Source organism: Oncorhynchus mykiss, chromosome 14 (assembly GCF_013265735.2).
Source record: "Oncorhynchus mykiss isolate Arlee chromosome 14, USDA_OmykA_1.1, whole genome shotgun sequence".
NCBI classification, from domain to species: Eukaryota; Metazoa; Chordata; class Actinopteri; order Salmoniformes; family Salmonidae; genus Oncorhynchus; species Oncorhynchus mykiss.
In genome coordinates this window covers 3,089,562-3,108,704 of record NC_048578.1, presented here as the reverse complement: position 1 = coordinate 3,108,704, position 19,143 = coordinate 3,089,562, and the positions used below count along the sequence as shown (strand labels likewise).

General features: G+C 40.7%; 1 protein-coding gene across 2 annotated transcripts in view; it reads right to left on the bottom strand.

Annotated features, from left to right (window-relative positions):
• The window catches only part of LOC110488551 (X-linked interleukin-1 receptor accessory protein-like 2), a 323,660-nt gene that overhangs the window by 52,169 nt on the left and 252,348 nt on the right, over positions 1-19,143 (bottom strand). For both annotated transcript variants that reach the window (XM_036942676.1, XM_036942675.1), the window contains one exon: positions 8,524-8,598. In XM_036942676.1, coding sequence (XP_036798571.1) covers positions 8,524-8,598 — 75 coding nt within the window. The remainder of the gene's footprint in view (positions 1-8,523; positions 8,599-19,143) is intronic.

Sequence of the window (19,143 nt, the reverse complement as noted above, 5' to 3'; positions counted from 1 at the left end):
AGAGCTGAACGTCCCATCGCTATCCTGAGTGCCACAATTCTTAAAGTGTAAAAACAACCAGACCACACACTGACACCACTAGAGGTCATACATGAAGCTAGCTGTACAGTATATAACTGATTAGTTGGTGACTTGGCATAGTCTTGGTGAGATGTCAAAATGTAGTCAAAGCTTCAATGTAAAAAAAATTATCAAATAATGCGGATACTGATTAACTGATTAATTCAAACCTTTAGGAAAAATATGGGTTTGTCACCACAGTACTAGTTTTTTTTAAGCATTTTTTTTCCACACATTCTGTAAAGTTCTGTATGATTAAAAAAATATATTTTGTAACGTTGCCTGTGGATACCGTAGCTACGTGTCATACTGTACCGCAGAGCTCACAGAAAGGTCATTAACATTAGGCCTTAAAAGGGCACACAAGCTCCTCATCCACAGCAGTATGTTGAATTTGACTTCACACACACTGATAATTGGATAAGCCTGCCAGACCTGCAGTCCACAATAACAAGTATATTTGGTCCTGCCCAATACATACACATATCTAATTTCACCCTATCATCAGAGAGCAACAAATGAGTCTGGATGAACGCTAAAAGGGGGTCTTTGAGCGTTCATCTAGTGCCATATCCTTGTAAAGACTTCCTAGTACTACAGATTCAAGGCAAAAGGTATCATGCAATTTCAATAAGGGATTTATTCATGACTAGGCTAGGCACAAAGAGCCTTTTCTGCAGCTTTCAACGTAAAAAAAAAAAGGGTCAGCATTTGCATTTTAAAAGAACACCTGTGATAGGCATAAATGTGTTGTGAAACAAACCGTGCAAATGGCTTGACATTTTAATTTCACTTGTCGTCCTTTCAAAGGGAGCTGTTGGAGCAGCACAATCAACTGCTGCAATGCACTGGCCTGTCAGGTGGATGTGTCACCTGGCCTGCGCTGTGCTGTGATGTAACCTAGCTCCCAGCAGCCTATAGAGGGATGTGTGTGTTAATACAGAGGCTAGCTTCCTGTTTCTGGTACTCTGGCCATGCCACAGGGTTACCTTTGACCCCAGGACCAGCCCATGCCCAGTGCCCATTCCCTTAGCGCCAACCGTTTTTATTTAATATCCACTTACTCTCTGGAACAGTGACCAAAAAGTTGATTCCTTTCCCACAGGGTGACAGAGAGAGGTAATTCCATTCCATTATCTCGGTTCTTTTCAGCACAGGATAGAGTTAGACCGATAGGATGTTTGACAATTTGGGACAGATTTTCCTCTGTAGATAGGGGACCTGGGGGATGGTGAGTGACCCTGGTCATATATTTATTTTCATTTTTTAACATTTTTAAATCAGCCAGATACAATCATACACATAAGAACATCAACTTACAGACTCACACATCTCATCTGCCCAGACCCACATGCTCACTCCCTCATCCCTGGTGCTTGCATTATGATTTGCTTTATAGTTGGACTGGTCTTTGAGGCCAGATGCATCGCAAACTGAGTTCTAGAGAAGTAGTGTGTGTGTTTGTGGTGGGGTGAGAGGGATAGAATGAGGTGGGACGAGGGTCTGATTTAGACACATCTGCACGTGTTAAGAGGTTAATGGCACTAATTTACATAAAAACATTGTTGAACTAGTTAAACGGGAAGATAAATTAATACTAAACATATTCATAGACAACATGGTACATAATGAATATGATATCTGGTCTCAAGACAGTGCTTTGTGTGCTGTATCAAACCGATAAAAGACAGCAGGGAATTTCAAAATATCTGTCCACAGAGGTGATTTTCACAAGATCCTTTACCCCATGTCAATGACTGTGATAGCTAGCTATCTCCCATCCATACACAACACACACTACCGCCTCCGCACTCTAGATGAGCGGCTGTATACTTAGCAGGCAGCACACGCAACATGAAAGGACTTGGAAGGTTGGACTTTTATACACATCCCTAATAGAGCTCTCATGGCTGCTCTCTGTGCTGCAGAGGAGAGGAGAGAAGCTCCTGTCAAGGACAAGTCATTATACCACTAATTAGCTGCCTTTATTATTATTTTACTACTGATGATCTGACTTGTGCATCTGCATGCTAACAACAGACACAGAGAGAGCCAAGCCTAGCCTGGCGATGTGGTCTAGCAACCAGGAGAAAAACATTTATATAGGATACCAAATAATTTCGTTTTTCTGATGTTAACAGGGTAATTACTGTCTTTATCAAGGCTTTGAAGACAGTGGCTTAATTAAGGACGAAAAGGAAGTTAATTCTGACTGAAACGAGGTTTGAGGTTCATTTGCTAGTTTGAGGTTCATACTCAACCATTATGGACTATGATCATGGCCAGTACATCTGTTCTATATTGTGAGGACTATCATATTTCATTTGATCAATGTTAGCAAACTGCCATGTCAAGTTAATCTTTGACTGACTAGTAACGAGTCATGAGGAATGGGACCTCCTTGGGCTTTTGTACACCAGATTGGCAATCTTTAATTATAAAAAGATCAAGAAATATTCCCCCTGCAATTAGAATGACACTGTGATATCCAGTTGGTCATTCCCCCTGCCTTCCTACCTTGTTATTGTAAACAAAAAAAATCTGCAGACCTTTCGGAAGCAATCACAAGTGACAGTTTTATTGGCAAGTATATTTTGGGAAACAGAATGACATGAAAGTTGAGAACAAAACAGAACAAAAGGATCAGCGAAATGGCAGAACGGAAATTGCAAATGTGGATTTTGGAATGAAACGTGCATGATGATCACTGTCTTTGTTCTTTCTTGGCTTGGTAAAAATGTTTTATACTCATACATATTTGATATACAGTACCTGTCAAAAGTTTGGACACACCTACTCATTCCAGGGTTTATCTTTATTTTTACTATTTTCTACAATGTAGAATAATAGTGAAGACATCAAAACTAGGAAACAACACATATGGAATCATGTAGTAGCCAAAAAAGTGTTAAACAAATAAAAATATATGTTATATTTGAGATTCTTCAAAGAAGCCAACCTTTGCCTTGATGACAGCTTTGGAATGCATTTCAATTAACTTTTGTTAAAAGTTCAGTTGTGGAATTTCTTTCCTTCTTAATGCATTTGAGCCAATCAGTTATGTTGTGACAAGGTAGGGGTGGTATACAGAAGAAAGCCCTATTTCGGAAAAGACCAAGTCCATATCATGGCAAGAACAGCTCAAATAAGCAAAGAGAAACGACAGTCCATTACTTTAAGACATGAAGGTCAGTCAAACCGGAAAATTCTAAGAACTTTGAAAGTTTCTTCAAGTGCAGTCGCAATAACCATCAAGCGTTCTGATGAAACTAGCTCTCATGAGAACCGCCACAGGAAAGGAAGAGCCAGAGTTACCTCTACTGCAGAGGACAAGTTCATTAGAGGTACCAGCCTCAGAAATTGCAGCCCAAATAAATGCTTCACAGAGTTCAAGTAACAGACACATCCCAACATCAACTGTTCAGAGGAGACTGTGTGAATCAGGCCTTCATGGTTGAATTGCTGCAAAGAAACCACTACTAAAGGACACCAATATGAAGAAGAGACTTGCTTGGACCAAGAAACACGAGCAATGGACATTAGAGCGGTGAAAATCTGTTCTTGGGTCTGATGAGTCCTAATTTGAGATTTTTGGTTCCAACCGGCGTGTGAGACGCAGAGTAGGTATGAGAAGGTGTGGGGGTGCTATGCTGGTGACAGTAATGTCAGTAATTTATTTAGAATTCAAGGAGTGATGGAGTGCTGCATCAGATGACCTGGCCTCCACAATCACCCGACCTCAACCCAATTGAGATGGTTAGGGATTAGTTCGACCACAGAGTGAAGGAAAAGCAGCCAACAAGTGCTCAGCATATGTGGGAACTCCTTCAAGACTTTTGGAAAAGCATTCCAGGTGAAGCTGGTTGACAGAATTCCAAGAGTGTGCAACACTGTCATCAAGGCAAAGGGTGGCTACTTTAAAGAATCTAAAATCAAAAATATATTTGGATTTGTATAACACTTCTTTGGTTACTACATGATTCCAAATGTGTTATTTCATAGTTTTGATGTATTCACTATTATTCTACAATGTAGAAAAATAGTAAAAATAAAGAAAAACCCTTGAATGAGTAGGTGTGTCCAAACTTTTGATTGGTACTCTAAATCATACTACTGTGTACTATACACATTGTTTGAAACAAATAAAGTAAATATGCCATATATAGCAACTTCAAAGGTAACCTGGCATTAAAAGTACATCATTGCTCTAACAAACCATCACGAATTAGCTTGCTTTTTATTCTGAGAGTTGTGTCAAAGGAATTAATGTTTCTTAATATTAGGCTCTGTTAATGTACTTCAGCTCCAAGAAGAGGTAGAATGACCTACTGCCAGAAGCTAAGACCTTTATAAATGTGTACTACATACTGTATGGTGCGTACAGTGTAAGCATGGGAATAAACACACAGCAAACACATCATAAAACAATAAGCTGAAGACAAAGCTATTCCTACTGCCATAATACCCTGCGGTTGATCAATGTTAAGTATTACAACTTGATTCTGTAGTTCTCAGATACACACAACACACAGCGGGATTCTGTACCCCACCCCACTGACTCCTCTCCTCCTCTTACTCTCCCCCTCACTCAAGGTTGCAAACACAGCTAATTAACATATTTATGAGTCTTGCAACCAACTCTGATGACAAATTATAGTGAGAGAGATATGTTCCTACACAGAGCGCAATCGCTCTGCCGTTACTCTATCATTCTGACACCCAGCTCTCTCTGCGCTCAACGGGATGGGCCTCCAACTCTGTTTCCTGTCACTCTCTGGATATTTATATCAAGCATAAATACCCAGACACTGATGGAGTGCCAATCCACCCCTCCGCATTACAGAGACATATTTGTCTTCCTATGTGTCACAAATTCCAAGAAACTGAAGAGCCAAGCAGAAGCAGGAGATGCTGGAGCCATGCTTGGTGCACTGTGGGGGAACTGAATGCATTCACATAATTGGATTGGCCTACGTGAGGATGACACTGCCCGTTTGTCACCGACCCTGTGATTAGATCAAGGTGAATATGTGGGAATGTGGCGTTCATTCAACAGTGGTATTTATGGTCTGCCATTTTGGGTTATTGCACACCTGAGGTCAAGACAAACTACAGATGTAGGATCTTAATTTGATCATCCTGTTGTTGCAGGAAATGCAAACTTGTAATGTATTCTAAGTTTAAAAATGCTTCTAAAGTTTGTAATTTGCACTTTTATTTTACTTGATTTGCCCTAACTAAAAATGTATCAGCCCCTACAAAAAGGTCCATTCATTTTAATCCACACAATAATTCACATTTCCTGTTGCTGCAGGATAAATATTTTTTCCTGCTCTGAAAAACTAGTCAAATTAAGATCCTACATCTATATACAGTATGAGGATTTTGCTCATGATATGACATTAATGCACAAAAAATAGGCACTTTTTGAGATGAATAATGTGCTTTCCTGGAACATCGTGCTAACAATACCCCCCCACCCTCCTCCTGCAGTGTATCCATCTAGCCAGGCGCCTCAGTGTACTCTCAGGCGTTCTGTCTTAATATGGCCTCTCCTCTCCTCCTCCTCTGCTGGAAAAGTCTTCGTGGCGTGGGGCTGTCTATGAAGAGTAGGCAGAACCCCAGACAGAGCAGAGACACAGCGGAGCAACGCTCTCCTCTCCTTGGTCCTCTCCTTTATCGTGTCACTCCTCTCAGATGCTCCGGTGGCTAATCAGGCGCCCTGTGGCTAATAATAGGCCCTTCTCGTGTAAAGGGTACGGGGGAGCTGATTTCCATGGAGCTATTAAATCTTCTCTGCACTTAGCGTCTCCTCAGCTAATAAACACTGACAGCTGTGGCCTAATGGTCCAGCCTCCAGAACTCACCACAGTGCCTGCCGCACAACAATTAATTACCAATTTTGTGGGGCTACAGGTTCTTGTCAAGGAGCCCTTTCCTTTTTCAGGGGACGCTGCTGTTTTGCCCATTTGAGGAGGAGCAGTTAACAGCTCACATTTAATTTGATGAGATGCGGATTGGATATCATATAGAAGGACTTAATTCAATCTGTTAGGTCTCTTGAGCCATAAGCATATTCACATTCACGTCATAAATGTTTTATATGGATTACAAGGTGTAATGGTAAGGGACAGGTTGATCAAATCTACATCCATATTTATTCCAGCTTTTGTTAATTTCAACACTCTCAATATTTGTTAGTCTATGAGTATAACAAAACTGTGTGTCAGTTAGAGATAGTGTCACTCTTCCTACTTTTTTGTTGTTGCAGATAAAGCAACAATGACAACAAGACTGGTTATAGTCATGGCTCACAAAGCTGTAAATATATTTTTGTTATTAGGGTGCCTATTTCAGTACAAATGACCAGTTCCTTAGCTTCAGAGGGAGAACGGATCCTTGAGAAAGACATTACTTTAGCAACACCCAAGGTTTATACTTTCTCTCCTTCAAGCAGCCCAGACCATTCCCTGTTCCCTATCTATTCATCATTCAAACAAACATCTTAACATAAAAAGGGCTTTTTTCATATCAAATACATAGCGTCGATATGAAATCCTTGTACCCATCATTGCTGTTGATTTAAAAAAAAAAAAACAACATAAGAGAAATTGACAATATTGTAGGAGGAAGTCGTGTTTACACTTTACGAACAATTCTTAACATACAGTGCGTTCACTCATACGGCAATGCCTTTGGAGAAAACGCCCACCACACACACACCCTGCCAGAGATATTTTTTTTTCCTGTATCAGGCGTAGTTAGGGGTTCTTTCTCCAGACGCCCAGGCACTCGATAAATCCTGATGCGCATGGATGCAATGCCTGTGACAGAAGGTGTGACATCCATTGTAGGGCGCAGGGGGCTTGCTGGATGAGAGAGATTTATGCTGTGTTATACAGACTGCTCACTCTATTAAGTTTAATTGGGTTGGGGCTGCCCGACTCTTCATCCTATCAGAAATATAATAACCGCGCAGAGAAAGGTAACGATTGAGAATGGCAAAGCAGTAAAGATATTTATTCCATAGGAAGAACTGCAATAAATGTCCTGGGGTTGTAAAGCAAGGCAAATAAGGTCCAGTTTTTGTATTATCCAGAAAGCTAGTATGCACTGATTGGGTAACAGGGTTGTTCTTAAACTGGGAAAAATACACATAATTTGTAAAACAGCTTGGATTCAGCCTGTTTTCGTCTAGCAAGACTACTGAACAATGAGGGTAATTGGTGTACCAAGTGCCAATCACCCACAGAACACCTTGGCCTAGAGCAGAGTATACAATTACTGTATCTGTAAAGCAAGGCTAACAAAAGTCCAAATGAAGTAACTTCTCATGGAAACCGTAAAATTACATGCAACAATGTAGTAGAACTGAATAGTGTTCACAATATGGCAGAACTGAATGTGAACACTGCACAAGGTAGTAGAGTGCTAAGCCAACCCATCATATTGTTGCCAGTTGTTAGGTGAAGTGTATTATTTAAATACTGAACAGTGAAGAAGAGGAAGGAGGAGGAGAAGAAGAAGAAGACAAAGACATCTCCTTGGCTCTGCAGGAGCTCGGAAACTCCATCTCTTCAGCTGTCTCCTCCCAGTCTCTGTGTTGATGCATGTGGAATAATGGCCTATAATTTACCCCAACTTGACAGCTTAAATATGCCTTCCTCGCACTTGTTTTGTTATTGTCAACTGGTCCTGAGCTCCAGAATAAGATTTGAAGAGTGTTTGTATGTCTCGCAGGCAGGGCTTTTTACATGGTAAGTGCCGAAAGCACATTGTAGTATGAATATGTGGTTGAAACGTTCCAGTAAAATGTTTTAAATTAAGTGTAATTTTGACACAATCATTGTATGGACACAGATTTGAAAGAATTGTGTTGTTTCACGCTGATAACAGTGGATTTTGGCCCTTTTATTAAAATGTTCTAGCCTACATTGTACAAGGTGCAGGAGAATGAGCTGAGAGGCTACGGCCGGGCACCTCCCCCAGGTTAGAACAAGCTCATAATTAAATATGGAAACAAGGGTCAGGGGAATACTGCATGCCAGTGGTAATGCTGTGTCCTGTTTTGATCTCTCTGAACATTTGCCTGCCTTGTGTGTTATACTTTCTCTTAGCCCCCAGATGTATGTATTGCAAATGCCCCCTCAGGCATATTTGGCTGATTGCAGCAACACTTTTTAATGGGGTTGACTCAGGCATTAGAATGCAGTGTTGGTGATCACTCTGCTGCTTTACAGTAGAGGACATTCCAACAAACAGAGCTCCAAAACTATATATTGACACAGCAATGGCAATGTATCCCCATCCAAAAGGCACTGCAGTAAAATGCATTTTGAAGAACAGGCCAGCCCGGTTGGAGAGAAAGCAGCAAGGAGCCCCTGACTATTGCAGTCTATAATTACACTTGTCTGCTCTATGGAGAGGAGACCGTTAGCACTGGCTCCCATGGGGAAGACTTACCCGGTTGGACATCTATAACACTGGCCTGTCTCTCAGTGGGGAACAGGACCTTCGGGGGTCTGGTTGTGAGGAGAGCTGTAAAAGAACAAGCACACATTGAGAGATAGGACAGACAGTAGGGGGAAAATAAACATATTGTTGTGTAGGCGATTACACAGCTTCTCATACTGAGCGATGTTGAGAGGATCAGTAATCCATGCAAATAGAATGTAGCTGTTTCAGTGCCGGCATAACTCTTCCACAAACATCATTTACAATTATCATTATATTATATACTGTAATCAGTTAGCTTGTGGGAACACCAGCAATTTGCTGAGGAGTGCTGAGTTGTATCATTCTAAAATGCAGATGCACGCACACACACACACACACATTTTTCAGTTTGAGGACACTAGAAAGGGGAAATGTGTAAATTAGAACCACTTCAGACCTCAAGAGACGTGTATTACCAGGACAGTTAGCAGAGTGTGGGATACAGAAGTGAGCTGAATAATCGTGGGCCACTTTGATCATGTAAAAACTCGGTAGATTAATTACATAAAATCATCTAGAGATATGCTCTAAAAACACTGAAAGTATTTGATCTCCTGGAGTTTAGTTAAGAGTGGTGAAGTGGTTTCTGTGCTTTAGAATATCCTGACAAAGGTAAATTAAAGCAGACACAGTATTTAAACGCTGGGTGCACACATGAGTGAGAGAACTTTGTGGTATAGGGCTAGCTATATTTGACCGGAAACATCGCAGCAGCAAGCTTTCATGTTTACAGTTTGAGAGACACACTTGGATATAACTGTATTGGTGCTAGAACTGCCTGACACGCTCATTATATCTGTGAGTTTTAAAATGCTTGTTTTCTATGTATTTAGCTGCATAATCTATTTTTCTAGAGCATTAAAGCCAACATAAAGAAACCAACTTGTTAAAAAGAATCATTCGGAACTTTTCAAGCCATTTTCTAACGGTCAGAATATTAGCTACGAATGTAATCCTTGTACAATACAAGACAAACTTGCTGTGAGAAAAGTTCAAATTGCAGTTGCCCTGTACATAAAAATGGTCATAATGAATATAATGTGCAGAGTCAGCGAAAATATTGACACTGCATTCACTGTATACACAAACACTAATGATATAAACAGCAATGAGGTTAGTTTGTTCTGCATATCTGGCAGTGCACAGTTTACTCTGCCCATTCACTGGGAGAAAAGGGGCCAAAACCCTCAGAGCAACCTTCAATTCAAGGAGAGAGAAGAAAATTGTATGTTATGAACATTTTTATCTTTTTGGCCCCCACTTAATTTTCTCTCCATTGTATGAGGAGCGGCGGTAGCGGGAGTGAGGGATGAAGCTGGGACCCCTCATCCATCTTGGGGGGACAGCTGGAGCTTTAGCATGCAAATGAAAGCTATCATTCTTGTCAAGCAAAGAGCCAGAGAGAGCCCACACGCCTGCAGACCCACAGCCACTTAATATTCTCCACCCGGCAGGACCACCCTCGATGGGTGCCGACCCTTCCCGGCCCCTTTGCAGCCCCTGTAGGTCACCTACGGCCGGACCCCTATCTGCGGCACCACCTTGCTCCTGAGAGAGCAGCCCCCTCAGCTCAGGGGCCCTCTCTCCATAGAGAGAGAGATAACACTCACTTGGACACACAAATGAAGTATTAACATTTTGTATGTTGCCATGCTTGGCCTTATTGATAATACTCCTCAAAGGGAACACATCAAACACAGTGTGGCTATGGTATGGTCATGTTCTGTACATATCAAACACAGTGTGGCTATGGTATGGGAATGTCCTGTACATATCAACACAGTGTGGCTATGGTATGGGAATGTTCTGTACATATCAACACAGTGTGGCTATGGTATGGGAATGTTCTGTACATATCAACACAGTGTGGCTATGGTATGGGAATGTTCTGTACATATCAACACAGTGTGGCTATGGTATGGGAATGTTCTGTACATATCAACACAGTGTGGCTATGGTATGGGAATGTCCTGTACATATCAACACAAGTGTGGCTATGGTATGGGAATGTCCTGTACATATCAACACAGTGTGGCTATGGTATGGGAATGTTCTGTACATATCAACACAGTGTGGCTATGGTATGGGAATGTTCTGTACATATCAACACAGTCAACTCTTTAGTTACCACTGCAGTTTGAAACTTCACACCTGCATATTCCTAAGCAGAATTCTGCTCTGGAACTTGAAAGTAAGCAACCCTGAGATGATCATTCCTCTCCCTGACAAGTACTTAGCCTGGTTTGCTTTTAAATGTGGGGTAAAATTCTCAAATATTACGGTAATCTTAAAGATCTTCAAAATAATTTCCCCCCCGGCTGCACAATTTTACACTCTGTCCGTTTCCCCTCATGAATTTTCAGAGCCCCTGTTGCAATATTCAGTATACTTGACTTGTGTGTGTTTGTATCCACTTTGCTAATGCACTACAGAGGGAAATGCTGAGCTTTCATGTAGTTTAAATGGATTCAGAGTCAAATTTGCATTGGAAATAACACTACTGGAGCAGGGTGTGAAATGTTCCTTCAGAGTAGTAACATGTGTGATGTTTTCGATTGGTCTTCTGAAAACATGACAAAACAAGACAGTAAGTGTGTTGTCACAAATGCTTATTACGTACGTGAAGTGGTCAAACAATATCGGATATCTCAAAGCACACCTCTAGCCGTTCAAAGGCAGTTATACGCGTACAGCTGGACAAGCATAGATTTTTTGCCCTGCAATACAACTCAAGGCATTGACTGATGTCACTGTGAGAAAAAAGGCAAGCACTTAAAATGATTTCAATGGGCTATTAACAAGGAAGAGACTGATTTGGCCTTGTTTTGAAGATTGCTCATTAAGAAATGCTAGCGTCATGACTGAAGCCAAACGGGAGTTGTCTTGGGGGTGTTGTTAGATGTGGGTGTTTTATGTTCACATATCGTGCCCTGGCAGTTACTGTTGTTTGTCCCTCCAGAGCCACCGTAGCAACAACATAGCCACTACCACTTCCTAAAAATAGAACTGAATCGAAGACAAATCAAGAAATGTGTCATTAATGTAGATGTTTTTGCAGAGGTGGTCATAATCATGCAATTCTTTCCATCTAGCTAAAGTGCAGTATTTCTCAAGGGAAAAAAAACGAGTCACTGCATACAAATGTATCTAGTCGGGAAAGTCTGGCTGTGCGTTCAGGACTGATTTCTGAGAACAATTACATGTCTATAACTTCATAATCTGCAAGCTGTCAAACTATCGTAAATAAAGCACAAGCTACACGACTAGTTTAGTTAAAAGAACAAACCTTTCGACTCATTTCGTTCATTTGAGTCAGTAACGCACAGACCTTGCAGGACCCCCTACCAGCGAACGATGAACACTAAAACCTCGATAGAGTCATAGTTCTACAAGCCTCTCGTTCACAATAGGAGGCTTATTGGAGCTGTCATTTGTGACCGAGTCTTGTAAAAGTCTACTTTAAACAATGCATATTTGTTGACTGATAGGCATACAAATATGACTATTTCTTGATACATTTGAAAAGAGGTCTAGTTGTGGCCGGAATCGGACTAGATTGTGAACGACCCTTATTGCTTGACTGCTGTGAGAGGGATAAGCATCGTATTGCCGCTGAGCCGGAGTAGCGTATATCAATCCTACTGTAGGACACATTGCCGCCAGCTGGTCAGTTGAACGACTAAAATGAACAAGTCTGTCAGAAAAACAAATCATGACTTTCGAGTCTGTAAAAAGAGAGTTGTTCAAAAATAACTAATCGTTCGCGAACTTCACATCATTAACTAGCAAGCACATTTATCAGTCAGCCAGGCCACAATCAGCTTATCAAGTCACTGGCGAGTGGCGATGTGTGTGCTTCGGTGCCGTTTAGTTTTTTTTACAACTTTCTCACTATCTTGATTAAGAAACATTATAAAATAAATAATGTTTTGAAAATATTGTTTTACACTAATACAATCGCTCAGGTAGAGATTTTCTTTAACAAGTAATATCATTTTTTCCCTCTCAAATAGATAGGTGTCAAAATTATTGCCACCCCTAAAGATTCTTATAAATAAAATCAAACAAAATGAAATCTGCATTAACATTCTACTTTTGAAATGAATCTCAGTTTAAGGAACTGTATTGTGGCCTTACATGGCTTTACACACATATAAAATCCTTTTGTCATCCATCACCATGGAATTTGGCAAGGAACTCACAAACAAAAAAAAGAGACAAAATGGTTGTTGACCTTCATAAACCAGGCAATGGGTACAAAAAACATGAAAAAGGCATAGGCTTCAGATATGTAGGTAACCTCACTGTTTAGCCACCCCCTGGAAAGATCCGTATGTTTCTTTACCCCTTACTTTACGCACACATTTTTGTGGTCACCATCCCTTCAAATTTCTCACTGTCAATCGTGAACGATGAATGACTTTTCCTGGTGAAATATCCATCCAGTATCTGCCTGCTAACTATTTGATTTATATCAGTTTCATGGGAAGATGCATTTAGATCTTCTTAGTTATGTACAGTGTTGTTTTCAAATGATGTACAGTGAGCACAGTTTTGAGCAAATGGTGTTAACAAACTTTAGCATACCTGTGATTTGTTTCAATCAAAGCACATATTGTGCATAGTGGGGAGCGCTGTTGGGTTGTGGTCACATGAGGAAAAAAATATGACCTTTTGCTCCATCATCCTAAAATAAGTGGTGTTTTTTCTCTTACAGTAACATTGTACTATGCTATTATATTTGTTCTGTTATGTCGAATGCTATCATTATGTGATCTTGCAGAAATGTATTCAGATTTGATCTAACTTTATTAAACGAGCACCATTCGCCAGAGCAGCCTATTCTCTATGACTAAAATAGAGACTGTATGTAAAGTAAAGAATCCCGCACATGTGCAGAATCATCGGGACCTTTAGCTGTCAGGAAGAAAGGTCCAGAAAAGTCTGCAGCCAAGCCGAAAAAACAAATATACCACTTACCACTTTTAGGGCGACAATGTATATTGTCCCCACGCACAGTGAGAAGATGGTTCGGAGGCACAGAAAAATCCAAGGGCCAAAGTTGGAGAATTACAGAACTTGGTCGCATCTTCAGGTCACCACGTCTCCAAATGTACAATTAGACGCTAGCTAGTTCCATGCCAATAGGCTCTTTGGGAGCATCCAACAAATGTAAAACGGCTGGAGTTTTGCTTAAGGGCATTGGCACTTGGATTGGAACCAGTGCTATTGTCAGATGACAGGAAGATAAACGCTCTTTGGCCACGCACACCAGTGGTGGATTTGGGGTAGAAAAAAGGATGCATGTGCAGAAAATAACCTCAGACACAATATATATAAAAGTATATGGACACCCCTTCAAATTACTGGGTCCGGCTATTTCAGTCACACCTGTTGCTTACAGGTGTATAAAAATTGAGCACACAGCCATGCAATCTCCATAGACAAACATTGGCAGTAAAAATGGCCTTACTGAAGAGCTCAGTGACTTTCAACATGGCACCTTCATAGGATGCCACCTTTTCCTGCTATAAGTGCTGTTATTTTGAAGTGGAAATGTCTAGAAGCAACAACGGCCGCTCCTAGACGTTGCTGGTAACACTGTCAGTGATATATTTAGAATTCAAGGTACACTTAACCAGCATGGTTACCACAGCATTCTGCAGCGATACGCCACCCCAACTGGTTTGCTCTTAGTGGGACTATCATTTGTTTTCAACAGGACAATCACCCAACACACCTCAAGGCTGTGTAAGGGCTATTTGACCAAGAAGGAGAGTAATGGAGTACTGCATCAGAAGACCTAGCCATCACAATCACCTGACCTCAACCCAATTGAGGTGGTTTGGGATGAGTTGGACTGCAGTGTGAAGGAATGTGCTCAGCATATGTGGGAACTCCTTCAAGACTGTTGGAAAAGCACTCCAGGTGAAGCTGGTTGAGAGATTGCCAAGAGTGTGCATAGTTGTCATCAAGGCAAAGGGTGGCTACTTTGAAGAATCTCAAATATAAAATATATTTAGATTAGTTGAACACTTTTTTGGTTACTACATTATTCCATATGTGTTTTTTCATAGTTGTGATGTCTTCACTGTTATTCTACAATGTGGAAAATAGTACAAATAAAGAAAAACCCTTGAATGGACTGGTACTGTAGCTCAGTATTTATTTTATACAGTCTTTTTTGCTCATCTTTATCAAGAGTTCATTATAATTGCAGGTGGAGCAATTGTTGTTAGTCATATACTAATGATACTGTACTTTGCCTACGTTACTAAGGGAAAAGTGTAACAATTTAATAAAAACATTAGTAAACATTTTCAACATGCCACCAAACGAATGCTACCTGCTATTTTACCTGCTATTCTATCGACTACATTACAAGAATACAGTTGTATCGATCAATAGGGGAACTAGTACGCTATAGTGATGCGATCATGAGATTTAAAATCAGCTGCAATGAAACTCGTATGTTATAATGTATTCAAATCAAATGCACAAAGATCGCAGGCGAAGGACACAGCATTTGAACATGTAATGCATAGAACACTTTGTACTGAGAATCAAGGACACACGTTTAGATGTGAGCAAAATGTGTTTGAAGAGTAAACCATACCTAACCAAAGAGCTAAAATTATGCTAATGCCTTTAGACTACACATTTCTGACACAATGGCACTCAAGAGGATGCTAAGACTGCCGTTGAGGAGAGGGACTATTACAAAGTGGAACCTTGCCGGATCTGTACGTATGTCAACTCATGCAATAGCAGCAATGAACAGTGTGACTGTGTTTCAGTGCACTTTCAAATTACACACAGCTCTGACTAGCCTACCACATGCAACATTAACACAATCTCTTCTCACACTCTGTCTTAGCTCCAAAACAAAACGTGTCTGCATACAGCTCATTGTTTTACACAGTATTCAACATTATATTGACCTATGGTGTTACCTAATCTGCTTCTATTGTATTTTTAGCAGTGGCAGGGGGAATACTTTGAAACAGTTACAATGTTTCTGTCTTTGTCAGGTTATACAATCTGATAGGCTGGGATTTTACATCCACAGAGATCTGGAGAGCAGGATACTTACTGTATGTGCTTGTTTGATACCATCTTGCTACAGACATCAAAACACAGCAATGGACAAAGGACGACTTCTCGCAAATATGTCTACAAAGGTAACATTGTGCTTCTTGAAAGCTCTTTTCCACACGAACATTTCTATAAAGTTCAACTGCTTTATAGATACACTTTACTTACTTGCCCGTGCTTCCAACAATGTTCTGGAATCGTGTGTGGGTCTTCTATCTACTTTTTCCCGGATCTATTATTTAGACAATGGTTGATTATAAGCTCTGGGCATCTAGAGAAACTTGGCTAAAGCTCAACATCTCTTCAAAAGTTTTGATTCAAAGCTATTACGATTTTTGTGGTCACCTGCTTCAGGCGAGGTACGACGATCACCCTCGATGAGTCGACATTGAAATGAAGCCCTTATCAACTTATAGAAGTGACATTAAATAAATAAAAAATCTGATTCTCCAACCCCTCCAGTTATCCCGAATAATGACTTTATCTCCATTTGTGAGAGTGGCCCCTGGTCTCCTGTTGGACTGGTCTGCGGGGAGGCCTTCTGTGTGGAATGAGATAGTAATGAGGCCATTCCAGGTACTAGGGGGAACTGGATACTTGACAGCTGGGCATAGCACTCAAACTCCATTACACAAAGCTTATGCTCATTGCTCCTCACCACAGCCTCAAATTGCAGTCCGAATCAGCTGTATTCAATGTCATTACCCTACAAATGTAAACACAAACTACAGATAATAGACACGATTACACTGCACAAAATAAAACAAATCTGAAGTGATACTTAGGGTCATTGTGTGAGAGAACTGCATGGTCTCAAACACAGAGTGAAGTAGCAGCAGCATCCAACCCACAACAAACTCAGCACCTCCACAACAAAAGTAGAATGCATTGCCTCCACAGAAAGAGGTCTTCTTAATTTATTATTTTGATTAAAAAAACTCACCACGACAAGAGGGGTCCTTGCAGAGTATTCCTCAAGTGTAAAAATATTCCAAGCAGAAGTGATCAATGCTTTTAATGTGACTCGGAGTGATCGGAGTAATCTTTCTGAGGTTAAACGTTTCTTGGTTTGGGTGTTTGATCTGATGCAAAGTCCTGCTTGCAGGCTATCTGCCATATCATTATTATCTGGGTCAAATAGCTAGTGATCAAAAGATGCTTATTGATCCTAAAAATCATTACCTTGGAGGATTAGGAGCCTTGTGGGACTAAGCTGGTGTTGTCTCACAGTAAGCTGTCGGGGAATTAGCTGTGGCTAAGCAAACAATGGAGAGAAAAAGAACATCTGACCACAGAGCAAAATCCGCACAATAGGGATCGGTTATCTTAACTCAACCAGATAGATGATCACACAAAGTTACATCTATTTTACAATACAGCACAAATTAGTGTGGATATGATTTACATTGCAGTACAGTAAAGAGGCTACAATATTTATGTGTAGCTTATGTAGGCCCTGAGTGTTTCTGGACCAATTGACCTGACTGAGATAAACTCTGGCCCTTAGATATGATCACCCACAGATCACCTGTTACATGTTTATTGAAGCTCTATGTTACATACTACGAATGCTCAAAATAATCAATAAAGCTTTATTTGGCAAGACATTAGGTTGAGTGCATGCATGGGGAGGGCAATGAATTGGCAAGCACACCTTAGGGACATCCTAACGACTAACTGAAGACACCACTAACAATTGTATACACTGAGTGTACAAGACATTCGGAATAGCTTCCTAATATTGAGTTGCACCCCCTTTTGCCCTCAGAACAGCCTCAATTCATCAGGGCATGGACTCTACAAGGTGTCGAAAGCGTTGTTGGCCCATGTTGACTCCAATGCTTCCCACAGTTGGGTCAAGTTGGCTGGATGTCCTTTGGGTGGTGGACCATTCTTTTTAAATTTTTTAAATTTCACCTTTATTTAACCAGGTAGGCTAGTTGAGAACAAGTTCTCATTTACAACTGCGACCTGGCCAAGATAAAGCATAGCAGTGTGAACAGACAACACAACAGAGTTACACATGGAGTAAACAATAAACAAGTCAATAACACAGTAGAAAAAGAAAAAAAAAGAGTCTATATACATTGTGTGCAAAAGGCATGAGGAGGTAGGCGAATAACTACAATTTAGCAGATTAACACTGGAGTGATAAATGATCAGATGGTCATGTGCAGGAAGATGTACTGGTGTGCAAAAGAGCAGAAAAGTAAATAAATAAAAACAGTAAGGTGATGAGGTAGGTAAATTGGGTGGGCTATTTACCGATAGACTATGTACAGCTGGAGCGATCGGTTAGCTGCTCAGATAGCAGATGTTTAAAGTTGGTAAGGGAGATAAAAGTCTCCAACTTCAGCGATTTTTGCAATTCGTTCCAGTCACAGGCAGCAGAGAACTGGAACGAAAGGCGGCCAAATGATGTGTTGGCTTTAGGGATGGTCAGTGAGATACACCTGCTGGAGCGAGTGCTACGGGTGGGTGTTGCCATCGTGACCAGTGAACTGAGATAAGGCGGAGCTTTACCTAGCATGGACTTGTAGATGACCTGGAGCCAGTGGGTCTGGCGACGAATATGTAGCGAGGACCAGCCGACTAGAGCATACAGGTCGCAGTGGTGGGTGGTATAAGGTGCTTTAGTAACAAAACGGATGGCACTGTGATAAACTGCATCCAGTTTGCTGAGTAGATTACATATACAGGAAACTGTTGAGCATGAAAAACCCAGCTGCTTAGCAGTTCTTGAGAAACTCAAATCGGTGTGCCTGGCACCTACTACCATACCCTGTTTCAAAGGCACTTAAATATTTAGTCTTGCCCATTCACCTTCAGAATGGCACACATACACAATCCATGTCTCAATTGTCTCAATTGGATTCACCTGTTAAGTCTGTGTCATGGAAAGAGCATGTTTTGTACACTCAGTGTATATCTGACAATTCCATGTATTCTTTTCCCTACAGTCCTCTACCTGTAGCTCAATATCACTGTGGATAAAACAGAAGGGGCTGTCATGCTCATGTCTCCATAAGCATCGTTTTTGTGAGCACTTAGTTTGAGAGTTTGAAAGCAAGAGGTGGGAAGCATATACCTTCAACGAGCTAGTTGAAGTACTGTAGGCTAGTGCCGGATTTCACAGTGATGAAGGGAGAGAGGATAATGGAAGCTTGACCAGACAAATTTAGCTGAGCTCAACAGGTAAGCTTGAGGGTACTGTATGTTGTTTACTCTTTCAATTAATCTCTCCCTCTCTGGCTCTGAAATAATTGAACATTTCTCTCTGAAATAATTGAAGATCTGGTGTCCTAACAAGTCCAATTTATATTTATTTAACCTGTAAAACATTCATATTCATTTTAATTCTGGTCTGTGTAATTAGGAATCTATTTTGGGTTAGCCATCACTAAATGTCATACAAAGTTTGAGCAACATTATTTAGGCCTACATTTCATAAAACAAAAAAAATGATGTGCTTGTCTTAGCATTTTTAACAGC